The sequence below is a fragment of the Megascapheus bottae genome, chromosome 1 (assembly GCF_031878675.1).
Source record: "Megascapheus bottae isolate mThoBot1 chromosome 1, mThoBot2.hap1, whole genome shotgun sequence".
Classification (NCBI taxonomy): domain Eukaryota; kingdom Metazoa; phylum Chordata; class Mammalia; order Rodentia; family Geomyidae; genus Megascapheus; species Megascapheus bottae.
The window spans coordinates 45,227,557-45,243,306 of record NC_143509.1 but is presented as its reverse complement, the minus strand read 5'-3'; the positions used below and the strand labels follow the sequence as shown (position 1 = coordinate 45,243,306).

General features: G+C 40.5%; 1 protein-coding gene across 1 annotated transcript in view; it reads left to right on the top strand.

Moving 5' to 3' along the window:
* Positions 1–15,750, top strand: part of Dgkg (diacylglycerol kinase gamma) — a 208,140-nt gene that overhangs the window by 56,790 nt on the left and 135,600 nt on the right. The window contains exon 3 of the mRNA XM_090343423.1: positions 7,344–7,420. Within this exon, the coding sequence (XP_090199549.1) occupies positions 7,344–7,420 (77 nt within the window). The remainder of the gene's footprint in view (positions 1–7,343; positions 7,421–15,750) is intronic.

The window sequence follows — 15,750 nt, the reverse complement described above, 5'->3', positions numbered from 1 at the left end:
GATTTTCTTGCACAGGCTGGATTCAAACCATAATCCTCTAATATCAGTTTCCACAGTAGCTAGAATTCTAGGAGTGAACTACCAGTTCCCAGTGCTTACCTTTCTTTTTCTTCTTTTTCTTTCTTTCTTTCTTCTTTTTCTTTGCTCATCCTGAGGCTTAAATTCAAGAGTCTGAGGGCTGTCCATGATCCTTCTTGTCCAAAGCTAGCACTATACCACTTGAACCACAACTCCATTTCCATCTTTTTTTGGCGGGGGGAGTAGTAATTATAGGTAAGAGTCTCATAGACTTTCCAGCTCAAGCTGGGCTTTGAACCACAATCTTCAGATCTCAACCTCCTGTATAACTATATACAAACAAGAGCCACTGGTGCCGATTACTTTTCTATTTTAAAGAACAGTTTGAGGAACATTAAGTCGAGGTATAATTCAATAAAATTCCTCTAGTTCTGAGCTATTTTTATGGGGGGGCTTTTTACTACTACTTCAATTTCATTGCTTTTTTATAGATATATTTAAGTGGTTTATATTCTCTAGATTCAGTTTTGGTAGGTGATATGTATGCAAAAATGTATAAATTTCTTTTAGATGTTCCAACTTATGAGAATAGGTTCTTAAAATTTTCCCTAGTGATTCTCTGAATTTCATTGATATTGGTTACAATATCCCAATGTTTATCTTTTAATGCACAAATTTGAATCTTTTCTTTCCTTCTTCTGGTTAGTTTGACTTAGGATTTATCTCATTTATTCTCTCAAAGACCCAATTTTTTGTTTCATTACTCCTTTCTACTGTTTATTTAGTCTTTATGAGTTTATACCCTAAGTTTTTATTTCTTTCTTCCCACTTACTAATTTGGGGTTTGATTTTTTTTTCTTGTATTTTTAAGAGCTTGAGATGCATTTACATATATATATATATATATATATATATATATATATATATTCTGGTTTTCTTTTTAATGTAAGCAGCACTTATAGCCACAAACTTTCCTCTTAGCACAGCTTTTGGTTGGTTGATTAGCTCTTTGAAGTAAAAATCTCATTAGGTAGAGTCTGTTTCTGAGTGCTAAACTTCTCATGGTAAGAGTCAGTAATAAAGATGATTGATAAGAATAGAAGGGAAGACAGCTCAAGTAAATAGAAGATAGTAATGTTTTTTTAAAAAGGTTATAGATAAAAAATACCTAGTTAAAAGATACAGTGAGAAGGAAAGGAAAAAGATATAAAAGTGATGTGGTAATATAATAATATACTAGGCATAATGTCAACAAAGAAGGATTATAACAGAATTGAAAGGGAAAAATACTAAGAGAAATACTCCAACTGAGGATAAGAAGAAAGTAGAATAGGGAGAAGAAATGAAAAGATGTGGTTAAATCTGAACATTAGAAGATGGATGTAGCCAGGCATATGTGGCTCACACCTGTAATCCTAGCTATTTGGGAGGCTAAGATCTGAGAATTGCAGTTTGAAGCCAGTCCAGACAGAAAAGTCCCAATCAGACTCTTCAATTAACCACTCAAACACTGGAAGTGGCACACAGAGCATCTCAGGGACAGTGCCAGGCCCTGAGTTCAAAACCCACAACCAACCTCCCCACCCCCAGCAAAAAAATAAAAATAAGATAGTTATACAAAAAATAAAAATAAGATAGTTGTAATCCTACCTACTCAGGAGGCTGAGATCTGATCTGAGGAACACTGACTTAAAGCCAGCTTATCAGGGAAGTTTATTGGAAATTCTGATCCCCAACTAACCACCACAAGAAATGGAGGTGTGGGGGCCAGGAGTTTGGCCTAGTGGTAGAGTGCTTGCCTAGCATGCACAAAGACCCGAGTTCAATTCCTCAGTATCACATGCATAGAAAAAAGCCAGAAGTGGTGCTGAGGCTCAAGTGGTAGAGCTCTGGCCTTGAGAAAGTCTAAGTACAGTGCTCAGTCCCTAAGCTCAAGCCCAGGACTGGCAAAAAAAAATGGAGGTGTAGCTCAAAGTGGTGGAGCACTAGCCCTGAGGGCAAAGTGCAGGACAGCACCCAGGCCCTGAGTTCAAATCCCAGGACCAAAAACAAAAACAAAAGATGGCGGTTGTGGCTCATATATACATGACTGAAAAACAAAGACAGGTTAAAAAAAAGAAAGACAGGCCGGGAGTTTGGCCTAATGGTAGAGTGCCTGCCTAGCATGCACAAAACCCGGGTTCGATTCCTCAGTACCACATTCATAGAAAAGGCCAGAAGTGGTGCTGTAGCTCATGTGATAGAGCTCTAACCTTGAGAAAGCCCAAGGACAGCACTCAGACCCTGAGTTCAAGCCCCAGGACTGGCAAAAAGAAAGAGGGGGAAAAGAGGAGAGGAGAGAAGAGGAGAGGAGAGGAGAGGAGAGGAGAGGAGAGGAGAGGAGAGGAGAGGAGAGAAGAGAAGAGAAGAGAAGAGAAGAGAAGAGAAGAGAAGAGAAGAGAAGAGAAGAGAAGAGGCCAGGGGCCGGGTATAATGGCTCATGCCTATAATCCTACCTACACAGGAGGCTAGGATCTGAGGAGCACAGGTCAAAGCCAGCCAGAGCACTCAAATCCGTGAGACTCTTATCTCCAATTAACCACCAGAAAACCAGAAGTGGCACTGTGGCTCAAGGGGTAGGGTGGTATCCTTGAGCTGAAGAGCTTGGGGACAACACCCAGGCCTAGAGTTCAAGCCCCACAACCAACCAAAAAAAAGAAAAAGAAAATGGGTCCATAAATACCAAGAACAAATAAGTGAACAACAATAAACAACCTCAAAAAGACAAGAACTTGGCTGGGGATGTGGCTTAGAGATAGAGCGCTTGCCCAGCATTCATGAAGCCCTGGGTACCACATAAACAGAAGAAGCCGGAGGTGATGATGTGGCTCAAGTGGTAAAATGTTAGCCTTGAACACAGAGAGGCTCTGGGACAGGGCCTAGACCCTGAGTTCAAGCCCCAGATCAGGAGAAAGAAGACAAAAACACTACTCAGGAGTCTGAGATCTTAGGCAGAAAAGTCCATAAGAATCTTGCCTACAAGTGCCTCAAAAGGCTAAACAGAACTCCCCTATGACCCAGCAATTCCACTACTTGGCACTTACCCAACCATCCAGAATCTAGGGCATACTAAATCCACTAGCACAACAATGTTCATTGCAGCATTGTTCACCATAGCAAAGATATGGAACCAACCTAGATATCCCTCAGTTGATGAGTGGATCAACAAGTTGTGGTATTTGTACACAATGGAATTCTATGCTGCTGTCAGAAAAAATGACATCGACCCATTTGTTAGGAAATGGAAAGACTTAGAAAAAAATCATATTAAGTGAAGTAAGCCAGACTCAAAGAAACATAGGCTCAATGGTTTCCCTCCTTTGTCATAATCAGTAGAAACCTTGGGCTCTACTAGCAGAGACCTGCAATAGAGCAAAACCTTGATACATAAGGCCATATAGTATGAAGCTAATTGAAAGGACCTCCAGGATATTGAAAAAAAGCCATATAACGAATGATTGTTGTCCTTAATGTACTATGTTATCTCTCATCTCCTTTGCTGTCCCTTGGGTATCTCATATTGTTACAGTATCTCACTTTGTTATCTGATATATTGAATTTATTTGTATTTGGTTATTTGAAATTTGATCGGGAAGGGGGGAAAACCAAGAGGGGGGGTGGGGTGGGGGTGGTTAATGGGTACCAAGACATGTGAAAGGGTATCAATGTATGTGAATTAATGCACCTTCTATCTGGCAAATATCATGTAACCCTTTTATTAATTACAATAAAAAATATTAAAAAAAAGAATCTTGCCTACAATAAATTACTCAGAAAGTAGGGCTGTGGCTCAAATAGTAGCATGCTAGCCTTGAGCACAAAGAGGCCCAGGGACAGTACTCAGGCCCTGAGTTCAAGCACAAGGTTTGACAAAACAAAAAAAGAAGAAGAAAGAAGAAAAGGAAGAAAGAAAGAACAAAAGCAACCAGTATTTTCTTAATTATTAAGAAGGAGAGTGACTGTATTTCTTCTACAGAGAAGGTCTGTTTTGAAGTCCGAACTAAGTAGACCAATAGGAGGTAAAAACTGGTTTGTAAATTTACCTCTGTGGAAGAGTGGCCACTTAGTACCTTAAGCTCAGATTTCAGTATATTTTATGTAGATTCAAAGCTCAATATGTATATTTGTGCTTGTTAGTATTTCCTAACCTCCCATATATCAGACATCCCCACTTAAAACTTGTAGCATCCTCCTTATCTCTTGCCAGCTGATGCCATTTGACTGCAGAGCTGGGCTCTGGGTTTGCTGACTTTCTCCACAATTACACTGTCTGATAGTGGGTTGAGATTTCTAAGCTATACCTGAATCTAGTGACAAGGCTGTGCTGGTTGTCAGTATCTTCTGACTTGTAGCTGGTTTCTATGTGTGATAGATTTGGTCCCTGCTACAGAGTCATGCATTCTAGCCCAGAGATCTTCACTCACTAGGCTCCCTCCCACCATCTCTGAACTCTGGACTCTGTTTTTGCCCCCTGATGCTGCATCACACCCGCACTCATCTACTGAGCCACGCTTGTTAGTGTCTTACCACTGTTTTTGAGATGCCAATGTCATCAAGCCTACTGTGCACAGCCTTGATGTCCTTCGCTCTTCTGGAGGAATTTTGGCATGAGAATGGCTGTTCAATTTAATGTGTCTATAAGGAAATATTCCAAAAACTATTACTTGGTCATCTTGCTCCAATCTTGTTCTTGTTATCTTCTTCTTCATGGTACAGGAATATGAGCCTCACCTCGATCCATTCTCATCTTAATTTTACCTCTTACTCATTAGTGTTTCACTGACCTTCCTGTCATTGCTACAGAAATGATTACACTTGTCCATACATTCACAACTATTTAGGAAGTAATCATGAATATTGATTAAGGTAAAAGAATGTGGCCTTTTGAGTCAGACTAGACCTGCATTAAAATCCTCTTAGGCAACTCACCCGATGTTCCTGAACTTCAGCTTATTAATCTGTAAAATGTAGAAAACATGATCAAATTTGCATGATTTTGTAGGGGAGAGTTCATGAGACTGCAGGTATCCTCATAAACGTCTTGTCTTCAATTAGGGATAGTTGGTGTCCCCATAGTTCATCTCTCCCACTAGCTCATTTACAGTACTTTGCCACCTCTTAGCTTCCATGGTGCTTTTTGTACTGAATGGAAGCAACTCAAATTGTTGGCATCTGCTGTTTGGATCTTACAGAGCTATTAGATTTTCAACATCTGTTTTGAGTTTCAGAAAGAAATTTCCATTTTTAGGCAGCAACAGCAGCACTTTCAGTATTTCAACAGCACTGTGGTATTTCAATATGCCTCAATCCTGCAATAATTATAATTTCTTCTACATGGGATCCCTGTCAGCAAAACTGTGGAGGACAGCCCAGCTCATGAGTACACTTTACCTAAGCCCACAAGACTATGACCCCCTATACAAAGAGCTTGAACAAAAGGAACACAACGTGAGCTTTTAATGACCTTGCCCTTTGCTAAGATGTTTAAATAGCAGCAATAATGGAGCTTGAGGTGCTCTTAATTATCCGCAAAATTTGCAGACAGGGGAAGTGCTGGTCATAGAAACCCTGGTTTTCTTTGATCTCTAATAACTACACAGAATGCGTTTCTCAGAACAATTATTGACTCCCAATTCCCTCATAAAATGCCCCAGAGATGGGGCCATTACTGTCTTCAGTAGGTTCTGAATTTCTTTATAGAAATCAGAACTTTCTAAACAATTCTGAATGATTTTTTCTTCCTCAGGGAACACAGAGGGAACTTATGGAGACCACAGAGACCCCCAGAAGAAGTTTTGGCTGATATAATGAGTGATTGTTTTCCTTAATGTACTATGTTACCTCTCATCTCTTTTGCTGTCCCTTGGTTATCTCATATTGTTACAATATTTCACCTTGTTATCTGATATATTGTATATATGCATATTTGGTTATTTGAAATTGGATAGGGGAGGGGGGAAAGATGAGGGGTGGGGGTGAGAGGAGGGAAATGGGGATCAAGACATGAGAAAAGGTATCAACGTTTGTGAAACAATACACCTTCTATCTGGTGAATATAATGAAACCCTTCTATTAATTACAATACAAATATATGGAAAAAAGATGTTCTGGCTGTCACAATATGATGGAACTGTAATAAAAATATTAAACCAGTGGAGCCAATTATGAGACATAGTTGAGGCTCTATTTTGTGTTAGGATGAATAGCTCAATTTCCTCCATCAAAATGGAAAATAATAAATGAACAAAAAAGGGGGACAGAACCATCAGGAGGCCCTAATTAGAAGAACCCACGTAGCTATGGTGTACAGCTATCTTTCAGCACCACGGACAGAGCCTCGTTAGCCTTGATAACATCCAGTACAATTAATGGATTTTTTTTTCCCCCAGTCCTGGAGCTTGAACTCAGGGCCTGGCACTGCCTTTGGGCTTTTGGACTTTCTCAAGGTTAGCAATCTACCACTTGAACCACACCACCACTTTTGGCTTTTTCTGTCTATGGAGTATCAAAGAATGGAACCCAAGGCTTTGTGCATGCTTGGCAAGCACTCTACCACTAGGCCAAACTCCTGGCCCCAATTAATGGATTTTTAAATATCTTAAAGTTTTCACTCAGATGATTATACACTCATCTGTATATTGTCTGAACATTAGCTTTATCTCATATATTGGTTTGATATGCTCACCAGCCAGTTACAGCTCTCAAGGTAAAATTGGTAAGACATGAGCATGATAGACATCTTAATCCATAATTACAATGCTGTAGAATTGTGTTCAAATCATATGAAAGCATGGCATGGACTTATATTGATGAAAAGGAAGACTTCAGGAATTGACCTGTAAATTAGATCTTGAAAATTGAGTAATGTTTGCATCACAGAAAAGAAACACCATGAAAGAGTTTACCATGAGAGAGTATTTGGAGATTTCAGGAAATATAATTTGAAAGGTAAGAAGAATGGAGAGACAGGATTAGGATAGATCAAATGACAGAGGTCTGAACCCAAGCTAAGGGGAAAGAGGTTAGACCTTATGAAGGGGGGCAAAATGGAGAGCCACTGAATAAGGACCAGATTTGTGTTTAAAAATAATAACTCTGATGATAGGAGAGAGCACAGGTTAAAAGAAAAGAAATTGAAGGGAGAAAAGCAAATAAGGTATGTCTCTCCATACAGTCCTAGGTATAAGGGACCTTGAACAGAATGGTTAGAAAAAATATAAGAATTTCTCTTCCTAGCTGTCATTAGTTGCTCACCAGCATTTCCCATGTGGATTGTGTCTCTCCAGATTCCTCTAAGAAGATTAAGGATGTCTTGGCTGAATTTAATGAAGGTGGGAGCCTCAAACAATACAACCCACACGAGGTAAGAACATTCTACTCATGCCTTTTAAAAAGTCAATGTTCCGATCTTTCCACAGCTTGTTTCCTTCTTGGAGTCTGAGGTGGCCTGAAAAAAAAAACTGAATCCTGAATGTGTTCTCCTAAGACAAGCAAACCGTTTATCATTATACATTTCCCAAGTCCTTTCATTGTCCCCCCCGCCCTAAAAACTATATTATACCTCCTCCTCTGCCCAAGTCTCTCACTCTCTTCCTCTCCTCATTCTCAGTTAACAACTGAGAACATGGAATCAGGAAAGCTCCTTTACCACCAGTACCTTATCTTCTTTACTGAGCAGGGAGCATTCCTTAGAGCTAAGGCTAACTTCTCTTACACACTCAATCCTCTTTGTGCTTCGGCAAGACATCTCTTCCACCCTTTTACTGTCTGTTTTTACTTCATCTATCTCTATGTTTTCAACTCAATCTGTGTGTGTGTGTGTGTGTGTGTGTGTGTGATTTTTCTCATTAATACATAAACATTATTTGGCCTTTATTTTAAAAACATTCTCGTGGTTCACCACCACCCTCCAGCTATGTTCTCATGATGCAAAAGATTTGTCTACCCACATCATTTCCAGATTCTCTTCCACCTGCTTCCTTGCAAGTCCTGTAATCAATAGGCAATTTAATTCCCACACTAAAGCCAGTCACTGATAGCCCTTAGTGAAATCAAAGAGCAGTTTTCTCAATGGCATTGGAAATGATTAATTCTTCCTCCATTTTGTTCATTTTGGTTTAGATACTGCATTTCCCTTATTTTTATCCTAGTCTTCCACTTGATATTTCCATTTTGAAGTCAAACAAGAGTCAGGCACCATGTTTCATTCCTGTAATGATAGCTACTCAAGAGGCTGAGATCTGAGAATCATGGTTCAAAAACAGGTAGAAAAGTCTATGAGATTCTAATCTCCAATTAACCAGCAGAAAGTCAAACTTGGAGATGTGGATCAAGTGTTAGAGCTCTAGCCTTGAGTGAATAAACTAAGAAAGACCTCCTGACCTGACACTGATTTCAAGCCCTAATACTGGTATAAATAAATAAATAAATAGGAATCTCAAACTTCCTATAAAACAGCACTTTCCCCCATTTCAGTGAATGACAAAGGCACTCTTCTAGGTATTTATCTAAAACTATGGAATCGTCACTGACATTTTCCATGGCTTACTTCCCACATCCACTTCATAAGAAAACTCTGCCACTGCCACCACCAAACTATAGCCACCATCTAGCAGCAAATGCCCACCTGCTCTACTACTGTCTTCACCTCAGTCATCATCATACTTCCCTGAGATTATTGCAAGAGTTTCTTAACTCTGTCCCTTGTTTCTTCCCTTAACATCTATTCTTCACAAACATGCTATGAAATCTGCTAAAACTGTCAGACCTGGTTACTACTCTACTGCACTATCTTTCATGGTTCCCCTATTACTCACTCAAAGTAAAGATAAGGTCATGGCAATCTCTACCTTATCCTACTCTCTAACATCTTCTTGTGCTTTTGTCTACCTTCTCATTCCTTCCCAGTCACGTCAGTCTCCTTGATAGTGTCAAACTAGCCAATGTCACCATAACCTCAACACTATCCATTTACCATTACCTCTTCATAGAATGCTTCTCGCCATTTTGTTCACATTTTTTTATTCCCTTGCCTCTTTCAAGCCAATGCACAAACTAGTGACTGGCACCTTCATTTCAAAATGTGAAGCCTTCTTTCTGATGCTTCCTATACTACTGCTCTGCTTCCTGGTCCTTAGCAATTCTCACCTTCTGTCATGTTGGGTGTGTTATTTAACTGTCTATCTAGTTTTTGTTCACCAATTGTCTCCAATACCCAGAAGAGCATAAATAAATGGTTGGATAAATAGTTGTTGAATAAATAAATGAATATATAAATTCTTCCTGTTTTCAAATTCAATGCTTTTAACATTTCTTGGGTATCCAGATACTGTGCTTGACACTTTACAAGACATAAAGATAAAAAAGAAGCCTTATACAGTAGGAGACATGTATAATCCCAGCACATGGGACACAGAGGTGGGAAGATTACAAGTTTAAAGTCAGCCTGGGATATGCAGCAAAATGCTGTGAGGAAGAAGGGAGGGAGGGAGGGCGACAGACAGACAGACAGAGCTCATTTCTGCCTTCTGAAACTTCCTACTGACAGAGTTAAGCATGAGAGCCTCATCTCTAGAGTCACGTGGTCTCCAGGTGAGACTCCAGCCTTTGGCATCAGCCATCCCTGTAGCTTGAATGACACTTCACTTTGTTGAGCCTCAGTTCCCTCATCTGTACGCTGCAGATTGCAAAGCAGAAAAACCTTGAAGTTCATAGATGAGTGAATCAAATTAGAGAATTTTTACAAAGCATCAAACGCATTACAGGACTCTCTTTTAAAAAAATGATATCCTTAAAAACTCCTTTTTATCCCCATTCCAGAATATTTTAAGTACACCTCTCTCTCCCTTGTTCCTTTGTCCCTTTGTGGAATCTAACTGCAGGACTACCTTGTGAAGAGGCTAGCCATTTCCTTAGTCACAGTATCATCTATTCATCAAACCTGAGTCTACATCTTCTCTGCTGGACACAGGGCATGAAGCCACAGAGCCTGTATTGTCACAGCACACCGGGGAGGGGCAGGGGCTATGGAGACAAGGCACCAATCACTGCACGAGAATGAAGCAAGGGGCGGTTGCCAGAACAGAGGCAATGAACATGGCTTCAAAGAACATTCCTAAGGAGAAGCCATGCAGAGAAGATGGCAAAGCCAGTGCAGAACTCACTGCCCCACACCTCCCACCCCCGACTCCAAAAAAACACAGGAATAAAGGCTGGCGGGGGCTGCTATATCAGCCTGTCTGCTCCCGGGGTCTGCACGTGGGAGGAGAACAATTGGGTGAGGGCCGCCATGGATGTGAAGGGCCAAGGGAGCTTTCACAAGCAGGGAGCAGCTTGTCTGTTAAGAGCACAGAGCCACCTCCACGATCAGGGCTGCCCCCAACTTCATTGTCTGCCTGGCACTGCTGCTGCCCAGGGGAGCTTTGTCACTTTGATTTCATTCTGTCACACGATGTGCTTGGCTTCTAGTAGGTGTAATGTCATGGCACAAGGTTGGGCAAACAACAAAGGTTTAATTTCTCTTGAGCTTGATGACTTCCTGCTGCTAAAACGTCTCAACGAGAAAGGAGGTGGCAGAAGGGAAGGGAAGATTGATAGGCAAGCTAGGGAAGGAACAGAAGTTGGCAGCGTAGTGGGACAGTATCTAGCCAGGATGAAGAGGCTCTGTCCATCACACACACACACACACACCACCACCACCACCACCACCAACTCATCACTGAAAAACACATCAGGCCAGGCAGCAGTGATCAAAACCCAACAAAGCACAAAGGGCAAGTGGCTCGATGGTACCATCAGCCTGGACCTGCACAAGGTTGAGGACAACTTTCTGCTCTGCACATGTTTTGTGACCTCGAGTACATTAGTTATGCCATCAGAATTTGTGTTACTAAAAAGACAAGAAAGATGAAGTTGTCTTTGAAGGTGAGGTGGCTGGTCAGGGCAGTCTCTTTGTAAGCGCTCACTGTAGTAGATGGTGCAGAAAGTACTGATGCCTCTGTCAGGCTCATCTTCACATACTTACAAAACAGAGCTTGAATTCAGGTGTGGCTCTTTGACTGGAGATGTGGAGAGAGGACTGTATTGAATTATTGGTTTTGAGGAGTGCATGAACCTTGTGTTACATGATGCATTCGAAATTTGTTCTAAAACAAAGTCAGGAAAACAACTGGATTGGGCCATGCTCAAAAGGAAATACTACTCTCCTACAAAGTGTCTGCTACTAGAAATGATCAGTGAATTGAGAAGTTATTAACAATCATACTTAGGGTTTTTTTCATACTTAGTTTTTTAAGGGTTCTTGGCTAGGAATATAGGGGAAATAATCTGTTCATATTGTTTGATGGAGCCTTGTTGTTGAGAGATTACATACAATTCTGATAACCCTTATGTTATTATCAGGTGACAATAAAAGATGCCAGGTTGTTCTTACTTTTTTTAATTGTCAGTAATAATTCCCCTTTTTTACTGTGTTGAAAATGCAGGGTAAGCTCTTGAGCTAGGTCTCCTTCCTTCTGGACCTGGGTGAAAGTTAATATGTGCTCTTGAAATAAGTTGTAGCTGTAGCAAGTACCCGTGTAGTTGCTGCAGAGTTCAGCCAAGATCCAGTGGCTCACCCCTGTAATCCTATAATCCCATGTAATCAGGAGTCTGAGATCCTAGGATCAAGATTCAAAGCCAGTCCAGGCAGGAAAGCCCATGAGATTCTTATCTCCAATTAACCACCAGAAAACCAGAAATGGTGCAGAAATAGCAGAGCACTAGACTTGAGCACAAGAGCTCAGCACCCGGGCCCTTATTTCAAACTCCATGACCACTAAAAAAAAAAATGTTGAGTTCCTTTGGTCTGAACAGTGAAGGTACCTGTGATATTACCCCAGCACTCAGAAAGTTGCATGTATGTCATTAAGCAGTTGTTATCTGGCTGGGCATCATATCTAATCACTCTCTTCCAAGTTATACACTGCACATTTACTGAACAATTATTCTGTTCTTGGCCTGTGCTGGAGAACTTTCTCATAACCAGGGATCACTTGGAGGGTGGAATACAGTCACATGCTTCACTTGGTGAATTTTAGTGTTGGTGGGAGTGGTAGGAAGTACTATGTCCAGTCTGGGATTTGTGTCAGATACACAGGAGATGGGGCTTTCTGTTTATTCTGCTGTTGGTGACCCAGAGTGAATCACTGCATCTCTTAAGCCTTACTTTCATAAGAAGGCCCCATTCTCATTATGGATCCGGTGAATTCTGTTTCCAGGCTTATCCCATGCCTTATGGTCTTCAGGATGGAGTACAAATGGGTGGGCATGAGTTTCATCATTATTATTTTCTAAGCTTTCACATTTTCTTTTTGTGCCAGTACTGGGGACTTGAACTCAGGGCACCTAACATTTCTTTTTGCTCAAGGCTGGCACTCTATCCCTTGAACCAGATTTTTGATCCTTAATTGGAGGTGAGAATCTCACTGACATTTCTGCCTGTGATGGCTTTAAACCACAACCCTTAGCTCTCAGCTTCCTTAGTAGCTAGGAACATAGGCATGAGCAACCAGTGCCCAGCTCTTCGAGCATTTACAGCCATTCTTGTTCTATGTCACCTGACTGTTATAAATTCTTTCAATACCATTCCCTGCATCGAAGGTAAAGGTCTCTGGAATGTAAGGACCTTAATTTGTGGATGTTTTCTTCATTGGTGGCCAACATTGAACCTGGTACTTAGGAAACTTAGGATAGATAGATGATAGATAGAGAGATAGAAGATAGATAGATAGATAGATAGATAGATAGATAGATAGAAGATAGATAGATAGATAGAAGATAGATAGATAGATAGATAGATAGATAGATAGATAGATAGATAAATACTAAGAAGATCTCACAATAACTGATGCCAGTCAGGGACAGCACAAGCCCTCTCCTGAAGAATGCTAATTAGGAATCCATCTGCCATTCAGATACCTATGAAAAAAACACCATGACCAAGGACCAGTGGCCCATGCCTGCAATTCTAGATACTCCGGAGCAGAAATTAGGAAGATTGTAGTTTCAACACAGCCTAGGCAAAAATGTTTGTGGAAAAAAAAATGGTATATGGCAACACATGTCATTCCAGATGTGGTAAGAAGGGTAAATTAGGAGAAGAGTCTAAGCCAACCTTGGCAAAAAGCTAGAGCCCATGTCAAAAGTTACCAGAGAAATAAGGACTTGGAGGGATGACCCAAGAAGTAGAGTGCCCGTCTAGCAATCACGAAGTCCTGTGTTCAAACCTCATACCTCAATAGCAAAGGAAGGAAGGAAGGAGGGAAGGAAGGAAGGAAGGAAGGAAGGAAGGAAGGAAGGAAGGAAGGAAGGAAGGAAGGAAGGAAGGAACCTCTGTAACAAGGTTTTGGTAATATAAAAATAAGATTTATTCTTGCTATTTTCCAGGAGCTCCAAATTTAAGATATATCACAAGTAACTATATATTAACACAGAGTGGTGCATAAGAGTTTATAAGAAGAAAGACTCCAGGGTACAAAGTAAAGAATCTCAAATACAAGAGATTCCATCAGGCTTCCTGGAGGAGAGAGTATCTGGATTGGGCCTTAAAGTATGGCTAGAATTTTTGCAGGTGGAGAAAAAGTGGTCCCCAAGGAATGAAGTGCATGGAGACATTGTTAAAGAAGAACACAGACATCAGTGCATAACTGCACACAGAATAGCAAGAGAAAGCTGCAGATTGCATTGGGAGCTTGAAGTAGCTGCAAGTCTAGGCTAGAGTGGGATTCACAGAGAGTCTGTCAATTCTCATGGTCTCTGACAGTATACAGGACAAGCCATTGGACCTTAGGAACATTACATATTAAGTACTTCATTATATTCATTGTTATCTCATCTCATTTCCCTTTTGCATATATTGACAGTGCATAGTATAGGAGCATGATAATAAGTCAGCTGTTTCATGGCTAGTTGGAAGCTATGGAAAGTTTTTGAGTGGAGAAATAATATTTTCTGAGTTGTGCCTTGGGAAATCAACCTGGCAAGGCTATGTAAGACAGATGGGACAGGAGGACCAACAGATGGTAGCTAGGAGGCAGGGAGAGGGGCAAGGACACCTTGCATCGGTATTGGGATGGCATTAGTGAAATGCATGAAATAGCCAAAATCATGGGAATGATAATGGGAACAATGGACATAGCAAAGGCCCGGATGTAACAGATATTGCAGAGGAACAGTGGACAGATCAATAAGACAAGAACTAGTTTCAGGTCACTGACAGGTCAAAGCTGAATCTGAACTGTTGTCCTTGGCATTAGCAGAAATATGGCAGAGTCAGGAAGAGGAGCTGCTTTAGGGAAGAAGCTAACAGAAGTTTAGAGCTAGAGATCATCTAGTCCGGTACTTAGAATTTTTTGAAGAAGAAACTGAGGGTCAAAGAATGTTGTAGATCTGAGAGCAATCACAAGTCTACTGAATTTCATAATCTCATATGACCTTGTTCAATGACCTCTGGCTTTGGTTTTTGTTTTGTTTTTGTTTTTGCTTTTTTGCCAATCCTGGAGCTTGAACTCAGGGCCCAAGTCCTGTCCTTAGGCTTTCTCAAGGCTAGAGCACTACCACTTGAGCCACAGCACCATTTCTGGCTTTTTCTATGTATGTGGTACTGAGGAATCGAACCCAGGTCTTCATGCATGCTAGCACTCTAACACTTGGCCACACTCCCAGTCCCGTTTTGTTTTGTTCTGTTTTGTTTTTTTTACGGCACTATGTCAGGCTTTGTCTAAGCTTTCTTTGTTGTTAAATCATTTAATACAATCTATTTTCCAGAAATATTTTGTTTTCAATTTAATACTAAGCAAAAGACATTAACAGTGCAACTTTTAACTCAAAATTACAATTTAAAACCAAACTTATAAAGTAAACACCTACATAAATAAAACCAGACTTCTTAAATGAAAAAGACAAAAAAAACTTTGAAATCTTCCAAATGAATAATGATGCCATTAGTAAATATTCAGTCAGATCAGGGTAGAAAATGAAGAGAAACAAAATGGAACTACATGAAAAATGAGAGTTTTAAGATGAGAAGAATGATATGAGAAAACAAAAGATGAGCAAGCCTAAGAAGAGACAAGTGGATTTATGATTTGTAAAAGAGCAGTCAGAGATAGAAGGTTGAAACCCAACCTGAATGATTGAGGAGGTAAGGAGGCTAATGTGGTCTGTTTGGAGAAACTTGGAAGGGAAGGGGAGGAGGATGGGGTAAATCTCTTAATAAATAGTGATTTCTTTGAAATAGTTGACCCACATTAATTTTTCAAGCAAATAGTGGGAGATACAGTCAGAGATAGAGTAGAAGCAAGAACCAAAGTAGGTGGATTGTACCTGGAAAAAAGAAGAGGGAAAACGACCAAAAAAGGGATAGAGAGAGGGAAAGCTGTTAGAATACACATGAATCTGTCATTTGTTAAGAGCTCCCTTGATCTACCTAAGAACCTCTGTTTAACTCAGACTTCATCCACTCTGCAATGGAAATCTATCTAGAACAGCCCAGGCTTACCCTAAGCAGAAATGGTTTTGTGAGATCTTCAGGGTTCTTCTTTCTGACCAGGTAGAGATCATTTGACTGTAAGGCCCCAACCTGCAAACCACACTTAATTATACATGTGCAAGTCAGCTCCCGACTGTGGGAAAGTTTGCAACCCTCCCAGAACA